The 9731-nt window shown below is 38.1% G+C and overlaps 1 protein-coding gene across 1 annotated transcript; it reads right to left on the reverse strand.

The window, feature by feature from the left end:
- Window positions 1-7868: 7868 nt before the first annotated feature.
- On the reverse strand, window positions 7869-8772 carry LOC113769117 (uncharacterized mitochondrial protein AtMg00860-like). The gene is made up of 3 exons (XM_027313594.1): window positions 8312-8772; window positions 8208-8214; window positions 7869-7997 (listed from the first exon to the last, which is right to left on the reverse strand). The coding sequence occupies exons 1-3, from the start codon at window positions 8770-8772 to the stop codon at window positions 7869-7871; spliced, it is 597 nt and encodes a 198-aa protein (XP_027169395.1).
- Between the last annotated feature and the right edge of the window lie 959 nt (window positions 8773-9731).

The following is a 9731-nucleotide window of genomic DNA, read 5'->3' on the forward strand; positions in this document are numbered from 1 at the left end:
AGAGTTTTCTTTCTTTTGTTGCTTGAAGAGGCCGGCTATGAGGAGGAAGAAAAATGGTGAATTTTTGATATTTTTTTGATTTATTTGGTCAATTGGTAAGAAAATGAATAGTGGTCATAAGGTACAACCAACCAAATGGTGACACTTGTCACCCTATTTAATGCATACATATCCTTTTGTTCCCTCTCACACCAATCCATATAACAACCTCTAATAATCTCTTAGCACCTGATAATTTAAACCCAGTATCCAAAACTTAACCTAGTTGGCCGAATTTTTCCGAACTTTTCACCCTAGTGGGTCCCATGTCCGGTATACGCTCTTAATTTCTCAAAACCTATTCGATACTAGAAAAATAATCTAAAAACTATATCTACTCATAAAATTTATCTAGAAACTTTTTGAATAAAGAAAATGCAGAAAACATGCCAGTAACCCGAATAAAACCTAGAAAATGGAAAAATTACGGGTTCTCACACTTTCGTTGTTAGTATTAGACTAGGTTTGAATTGGATTTGTTTCGAGTCCTGGCGAGAGTTGGACAGGCGTCCCGCGGATACCCTTTGGTTCACCTTAGGGAGAAGTGGGGGCGTCACCGTTGAACTCAGCTAGACGCAGGAAATCGCGGGAAAATGCATGCAGAATCCTAGAAACGAAGAGAAAGAATTTTGCCAAGTGAAGTGCTGCGTTGATGAACCCGCGACTTGGGGCTTCGATTCGGCTGTCTTTGCGGAGTTTTTACTGAATGGTTTCTAAATGAAAGTTGTTCACAGGTATCCAAAGATGGTGCAAAAAAAGGAATATCACTCTAAGGGCTGGAGGTTAGGTTGGAATTTGACGAAGAACATGACCATTCGCTCAGCTTGTTTTGCAGAAATTTTTTCTTCTTGTTCCTCGCTTTCTCTCTTTTTCTCCTCTTTTTTTCTTTCTTTTCTGCTTTCCGCTGCCCCCTCTCCTTCTCTTACCCTAAAGCTGCTTTTCTATGCATTTATATGGAACAAAAAACCCCCTCCCAAACCCTAGGAGCAATGGTGGAGATTGAGCTGCATTTTCTTGGTAGCTTTGAGCCATTCGATGCCTCCTGATTCTGGAACTTTCTTGACTAATCTTTTAGGAGGTGAGGTGGCCTTATACTGGAGAGAGGGTTTGGAGAAGACAATGCAAAAAAAAAGTTGGGTGGAAAATGGGCCAAAAATGCTGCTGCAATACTGGTACTATGGCCTCGCGTTTCCTGGCTTCTGGGTACGAAGATGGAGATGGCTAGCGCATGGGTTCTCCTTTTTTTTTTTGTTTTATTTTGTACAAAATCTGATTTGATTTTTTGATTTTTCTTCCTATTTTTTCTTTTCTTTTCTTTTTCCAATTTTTCTAAAATGATTTGAAATGATTTTCTTAAGAAATAGAAATGAAACAAAATAAACTAAAATAAATAAAATGAAACAAAATAAACTAATAATGAACAAAAGAATAGGAATAAATGAAGTAAAAATAAATGATCAAATTTTGATGTCTACACTCATGACAATCACGTAATGTTTTCACTCTTCTATTCATTAGGACCACTATTTTCTACCTTTGCCACTTCTTTGTCATAACCCTGCAGATGAATAATAGAAACTTAAAACTAACACCAACCGATAAGATACTAAACGTAAGTTATGCACATATACTAGCATATGTTACTAATACACTACTTAGAAAGTAATCCCCACATGAAGGCAATTGATATGAGCTTTAGAGACATTCCACAGTGCACTCTCCCCTCCAAAATAAAAAACACCAAAATCTTCCAAGTTATCAAAAATGAAGTATTTGGATAATATGATGTGCATATCTTTGACAAGTGCATACTGTCACTTTTTTCACTCCATTGTGAAAAAGAATCAGCCAAAAATAGAACATAAGAAATCTGGCAATCCTTTAAAATCTAGATTGTTGTGAATTTATTAGATAACAACATGCAAAACTAAAATAATTTGCACTTTTCGACACAACTTTATATGATATTTTTCCCACTGCCTTACATAGCCATCAATCAACCTGTAAGGACCTTCACAAGGCCTCTTGAAAGAATACTCCTTCAACAACTCAAGGGTGGTAGTTTGTGTAATGACATTGCTCTGGAAACTAATCAGCCTCCAAAAGTTAACCTAGTACAACTTCTAAAAGCATCACATATAGCCCTGGATTTTTCTCATTTATGTTTGAATGGCTATTACATATAACGCCTTTTGAAGCACCTTTTAATCTTACATGCACATTTACGTATTGTTCAGACAATCCATCTTATATTCTTCTTTTCTTATTACTAATCTGTAAGTTCTAAGATGCTCTGTTCACAAATATTACATATAATTATACTAATTTTCAAAACTATCAGATAATCTAAAAAATTCCAAATTCCCAATAGATGCTCTGTTTAGGCATTCTATTAAGCCCTAGTAGTCTGTTCTCTTCACAATCACAATAAACACCAAGGCTTCTTTAGTTCAGATCGTCCAAAAAAATTAGACAAGAAAAAAGCAAATTAAAGAGGGCAGATAATGAGTTACCTTAAGTATGGTTAGCACCCATGGTGGTGGAGTTCTAAAAATCTGTTCTATACAAAACTTCATGTTTAAACTATTGTGAAGAAATATGGTGATAACTAGGACAAAACAATGAAATGAGGAAGACAAAAAATATAGAAATGGAAGAGAAACTGCCATAAAGATTGTTCATTGACTTTTTTGTATCTTCTACTTTGCAAAGAACATTTTTTTGGTTTACCTTGCAAGAAATATAGAATTTGAGGAATAGAGCAAACAACTACCCAGAAAAGCTTAACTACTACAAAGTATAAACACAATCAGCCCACAGCCTACAAGATCAAAAGAAAAATCAGTAGCAAACCCAAGCCAAAAAGCAACAAACACAAGCCAACTAAGAGAAAACGTCAGTAAAAGGAGCAACAAACTAAAATTGGTGGTGAACAAACAAGAGAAAAGAACCCTAAGAAGTCTACAATAGCACCCAAAGTAGCTCCATCAGAGGTCGAGAGTAGGAGAGAGAGATAGACAGACAGACAAAGAGAGAGAGAGAGGAAAGAACGGAGAGAAAGTTTGAGGAGGAAGAGACAAAGAGCATTAGCAAAATGGAGAGAGAAAAAAGAGAAGGAAAAAAAAGAAGAAAAGGAAGAGAAGACGAGAGATGGCATCTTTTAAGTTTGACCTAGGGTTAAACTTAGAAAAGTCTCGTGTAATGCGCTAAACAGGTAAAAAGGAGGGTCACTAATGACGATTAAAATACATGTAAAACTACCGAACTCTTGGCTCTTTTATTACTTATGTAGAAAAGAACTGATCAACACAGTTTTGAGGACTGACAAACATAAATTGGAAATTAATATGAAAACTCAAAAGAAAAAAGAGAGCTAGTACAAAACTTAATTTGATAGGAGTAATTGTCAACACATAAGCTCAAATGGTAATGACCAATCCGGTGATGCTATGATAGGAGTAATTGTCAATGCCTTCTTCGACCTATTAATAGAATTCAAAGGATCCTAATTAAATTCAAATGTAGCATTTTTGCTCAATAAATCACACAAGGGTTTAGCAATATTGGAGAAATCTTTAATAAAGTGATGATAAAACCCTGCATGTTCAAGAGAGCTTCTAATACCCTTAACATTAGTCAGTGGAGGCATTTTCTCAATTAATTCAATTTTAGCTCTATCTACCACAGTACCTTAGAAGAAATTTTGTGTCCTAATACTATGCCCTCTTTAACCATAAAATAATATTTTTTTCCAATTAAGGACAAGGTTACTTCACATCTTTGCATAATTTTCTCTAGTTATTTAAACAATCATCGTAAGAAGATCCAAAAATAAAAAATCATCCTTGAAAATCTCCATGATTTTTTCTACGCACTCAGAGAAAATGGCCATCATGCAACGTTGAAAAATTGTTGGTATATTACACAATCCAAATGGCATTTGTCTAAAAGTAAAAGTACCATAAGGACATGTAAATGTAGTCTTCTCTTGATCTTTCAAAGTGATGAAAATTTGGTTAAACCCTAAAAATCATCATGAAAGCAATAAAATTCATAACTGGCAAAACGCTCTAGAATTTGATCAAAAAAAGGTAAAGGAAAGTAATATTTTCTAGTAACCACATTTAACTTTCTATAGTCAATGCATACTCTCCATCCGACAATGATTCTAATTGGGATGATTTTATCATTTTTATTCACAATTATTATCATCCCACCTTTCTTAAGTATCACATAGATCATAAAAGGTAGGGCTTATACCCTTCAGATCATAAATAGTCCAACCAATTACCAACTTGTGTCTTCTTAATACTCTAATAATTTCTCCAACTTCATATCATCAAGAAAAGCACTAACAATCACTGGTAATGTATTAATTTCATCAAGAAATGCATACCATAAATAATCAAACAAGATTCAAGAGGATCAGGATCTTGTTTCATTGACTCATATCTTGAGTTAGATTCTCAATCACATCAATTGCGTACACATGATTAGCAAATGAAGGAAATTTCTCTAGTTCATGCAAATTAAACTCTTTTTTTTTAATCAAAACAAACTTTCCATTAATATGAAACCATGGTTACACTGGATGGATGTATTCACATACAACCCAGGATTCGTGTGCGAAACGATGGGAACCCTAATCGATCCATTCTAATATCCCCCCTGACCAACTGAGGAAGATCCAAAAACCTGTTGAACACCTGTCCTACGCTAGAGTCAGCACCAAAATTTGCCAGATGATCAACTGGTGCATTTGCCTCCCTGTAACAGTGTGATATCATGTGAAAATACTGCTTAAAAATAAGCAACTCATCCAGATCCCTTTGCAATCGCCATGGGCAAGTACTAATCCCTTGAACAATCTGAATCAGGGTGAGAGAGTCAGCCTCTAAGTGTAACTCCAAGTACCCTCGAGCCACACAGTGTCTAACACCCAGCAGCAGCGCTTAAAGTTCCGCCTGCATGCTGGTATTATCCCGAAGTGCTCCGAATAACCGAACACAAACCTTGACTATCCCGCACTAGACCACCCTCACCACTCTATCCTAGGTTCCCCCGAGAGCATCCATTTGAATTTAACTTATAGCCCCCCTGCGGGGCTATGCAGTAGACGGACCTAATAACTATCCTTTTTTGTCGATTACCCAACTCTCGAAGCATCCCTTCCCATGCGGAGGCCGAACATTGCACCCCCAGGAATTGTGCCTGAAAGAAGTCATGCAGTAGCTGAACTATCTGATTCACCGTTTGCCTGACCCTCATCCTTCGACCTTCAAAAATCCCCTCATTCCTTGCCTTCCACAACTCCTAGCAAATCACTGAAGGAAGAATATATTTAAAAGCTTCAGAAAGACGTTATTCCCTTCCTTAACCAGCAAGACCACACCATATGTCGCACCGTATGCATCTTGCTAAATTCTCTAGCAGTACTCTCAAAATGATGCCAAACCAATCATGCCCCTTCCCCTGAACAAAACACGTGGTTCAGGTCCTCCTCCCGTGGGTCCTGGCAACACCAGCATCTAGAAGGGCCACTCACCCCAAATCTCCTCAATTGGTCCATAAGAGGGAGCCTTCTCTGCAGCTGTCGCACCATAAAGAAAGAGACCTTGACTGGAAGACCCTTCTGCCATATACGGGCAGAAAACCAGGAGCTGTTATTGGCCTGTCGGACAAGCGAGTATGCCGATGATGTGGAGAAGGTGCCCGAGTTTGTCAATACCCACACCATTTTATCCTTGCCCCGATCTGGTGGGGGGTCAACCTCCAAAACTTGCTTGACCATGTCCACAGCCAAGTACTGATGAAGCATGGCAACATTTCAGGCCCCCCGATCAACAAAATCAGCCACCAAATGGTCGTGGAATATCTCCACCTTGTTGCATAACGCTCCTGATCCCGGTCAGTTGTTGTGCCAAAAATCCATTGCGCCCTCTCAGACTACCCAGCTAACTCAATTTCATCTTCAGCTACTTGGAAACTTAAGATTTCCTTGTTTAACATCAATAATAGCACCGGTAGTAGCGAAGAAAGGTGATGAACAACCCTAGGGGAAGACCCTTCTAGAACCTCCCAACCTTGTAATTATCAGAGTTGGATATTTTCTCCCAACAGAAATTGAACTCGATTGTTCTCATGAACTTAAGACCTCTGACACACAAACGTAATCAACAACCTTAAGCAAATAAGGATGGATGAAGCGACACCACGATTTGGGAACAAGCTAATCGATAAAGTCTGATTTGAATCCTAAGCTATGAACTCAAGAATTCAAGAGTAAGTTCGATTAAGAACTTGAAGGAAAATTCCTCACGATTTTTGGTTGTAATCATCTGTCCTTTCGCTCATACAATAAGTGCCTTTTATAAGCTAAAACTAGGGCAAATCCGGCCCACATAAACCCTGAATAGGAATTCGGTCTGCATAAAGAGCCAGTTCTTTAAGGCTTCCCAATAAGGCCCAATAAGTAATAAAATACTCAACGACTAACAACTACTAAACTAGGCAGTCTTAAGACAACTACCAACTAAGCTAACAAGTATGAGATCATTCTTTCACTTCAAACGTACAAGTGAACAAGGTAACTTCATGGTCTATCAAATCTTCAAACTTAGCTTGCTCCTTGCTTGTATGGTGAATGGTCAAGGCTTGTAAAGCTTCCTTCACCTTCTTGGATCTTGATCTTGTCATCGGACCACCAATGTTAACCAAAGGATCCTTGACCCAAGATTGAAGTTGTTGCACACCTGTATCCGCATCATTCCCTCTCTCCTCGAAAGGATTCGTCCTCGAATCTTCAAAGTCTGTATCAAAGTCAAAAGGGGATAGGTCAGACACATTAAAAGATGCGCTTATGCCATACTCACTTGGGAGTTCCAATTTGTAAGTATTGTCGTTTATCCTCTCTAGTACACGAAAAGGTCCATCTCCTCTTGGATGTAACTTGGTCCGTCGAGATGCTGGAAACCTTTCCTTCCTCATGTGCACCCAAACCCAATCACCGGGTTCGAATACAACATGTTTTCTACCCTTATTCGCATGTTGTGCATATTGCGCATTTTTTTTCTCAATTTGAGCTCGAACTCTCTCATGCAAGGTCCGAACAGCCTCTACCTTTTTGACACCATCTGCGCTTAAACACTCATTAACAGGAATAGGTGATAAATCTAGAGGGGTTAGCGGCTGAAACCCATAAACAATTTCAAAAGGAGAATGATTAGTAGTAGAATGAGTGGTTCGATTATATGCAAACTCGGCAATAGGCAAACATTCTTCCCACTTCTTCAAGTTCTTTTGAACAATGGCTCGAAGTAAAGCACCAAGGATTCGATTGGTTACCTCAGTCTGACCATCCGTTTGGGGATGACTAGAAGTAGAATATAGCAACTTAGTTCCCAACTTTCCCCAAAGTGATTTCCAGAAATAGCTTAAGAATTTCACATCCCTATCACTTACAATAGTACGCGGTACTCCATGCAATTTAACCACATCCTTGAAGAATAAATCAGCAACATGGCGCACATCATTTGTTTTCCTACAAGGGATAAAATGAGCCATTTTAGAAAATCTATCCACTACAACAAAGATACTATCCATACCTCTAGAAGATCTTGGTAAATCAAGCACAAAATCCATGGATAAGTCTGTCCAAGGAGCATGAGGTACGGGTAGAGGAGTATACAATCCATGAGGGTTACTCCTTGACTTTGCCTGCTTACACTTTAAACACTTATCACAAATGTTAGCAATGTCACGCCTCATTTTAGGCCAATAGAAGTGTTCATGTAAAATGTCAAGAGTTTTATCAATACCGAAATGTCTCATCAACCCTCCGCCATGGGCTTCTCTAACAAGTAATTTCCTAAGTGAACAGTTGGGAATACATAGCCGATTTTCTTTGAACAAGAAGCCTTCATGCCTATAGAACTTTTGAAATGCAGCATGTTCACAAGCTTGAAACACATTAGAAAAATCGTCATCATGTGCATACAAGTCTTTAATGTGCTCAAAACCAAGTAACTTAGTGGTCATGTTAGTGAACAAAATATACCTTCTAGACAATGCATCCGCAACGACATTATCTTTCCCCTTCTTATACTTAATGATATATGGAAAGGAATCAATAAATGCAATCCATTTGGCGTGTCTTTTATGCAACTTACCCTGCCCCTTAAGGAATTTAATTGATTCATGATCAGTATGTATCACAAATTCCTTAGGCATAAGATAATGCTGCCACACTTCAAGAGCACGCACAACAGCATACAATTCTTTATCATAAGTAGGGTAATTAAGAGCTCCCCCACTCAACTTCTCACTGAAAAATGCCAACGGCCTATTATTTTGATGTAAGACAGCCCCTATGCCGATCCCACTAGCATCACATTCAACTTCAAACGTCAGATCAAAATTAGGCAAAGCAAGAATAGGTGCTGAAATTAACAAATTCTTAAGCTTATTGAACGACTCTTTTTGCTCTTTTCCCCATTGAAACCCCACATTCTTTTTAATTATCTCATTCAAAGGTGCTGCAATAGTACTAAAGTCTTTAACAAATCTCCTATAGAAACTTGCAAGACCATGAAAAGACCTTACCTGAGATACATTGGTTGGAGTCGGCCACTCCATGATGGCTTTTACCTTGGCGGGATCAACACTTATGCCATTTGCACCAACAATATATTCAAGGAAATTAACTTCAGGAGTGCAAAAGACACATTTTTCCATGTTAGCAAACAACCTATTTTCACGCAAGGCACTTAAAATAAGTCGCAAATGCTTAACATGTTCATCTAAAGACTTGCTAAAGATCAATAGTTCTCAAAATAACAACAAAACGTTTCCAAGAAAACGCCTTGAAAACATTGTTATTAATCTCAAAGAAGTTTGGAGCGTTGTTACAGCCAAAAGCGATCACAAGCCCTCATAAAGACCATAATTTGTTTGAAGCAGTTCCATTCGTTCTCCTTCCTTTATCCTATATTTGCGTGAGAACCAGATCTTAATTCAATTTTAGTGTGAATGAGTGCTCCATGCATTCTTTTAACAATATCACTTATACCATAGGAAATTAGGATGACGTAACTTAACATAATTTTATTTTAATTGCACGACTAATCTGTACAATTCTCCAGTCCCTTCTTTCTTAGCCACTAAGATAACGTGAACTGCACCAACGCTAAGAGTTCACGAACCTGCTCTTTTTCAGGAGGATCTACTTGCCTTTGAATTTCCTTTGTTTCCTCCGGATTTGCTCTATAGGCGGGTCGATTTGGTAGAATTGCTCCAGGAATAAAGTCAATTTGATGTTCAATGCCTCGAATTGGAGGTAGCCCTTTCGGTAGTTCCTCTGGAAACACATCCTTGAATTCCTGCAAAAGAGAGTAGATTGCACTAGGAAGAGAATCGGTTAGGCCTAGTGTGTAAAAAGAAGAATAATCAGCTTCCCTGTACAGAAGTACTATGAGAAGACTTTGTGCATTCAAAGCCCTATCTACCTCACGTACACTTGCATAGAAACTCTTTTTTTTCACTTTCAAGCTCTCGGCCTCACTGAGTTTTTTTCCACTCGAATTTTCTTTTTCACTCAACTCGCCCTCTACTTTTTTTTCCCTCATTCGGCTTTTTCTTTGCCTCTTTCGGTTGCCTTTTCTCTCTCTCTTTTCTTAAGTGTAATTGTTCTTCAT

The sequence above is a fragment of the Coffea eugenioides genome, chromosome 4 (genome assembly GCF_003713205.1).
Source record: "Coffea eugenioides isolate CCC68of chromosome 4, Ceug_1.0, whole genome shotgun sequence".
In the NCBI taxonomy this organism is placed as follows: domain Eukaryota; kingdom Viridiplantae; phylum Streptophyta; class Magnoliopsida; order Gentianales; family Rubiaceae; genus Coffea; species Coffea eugenioides.

Bases quoted from the DNA above. Each gene is read 5' to 3' on its own strand.
- LOC113769117 (XM_027313594.1), bottom strand. From the start codon at position 8,772: ATGGAAAAATGTGTCTTTTGCACTCCTGAAGTTAATTTCCTTGAATAT.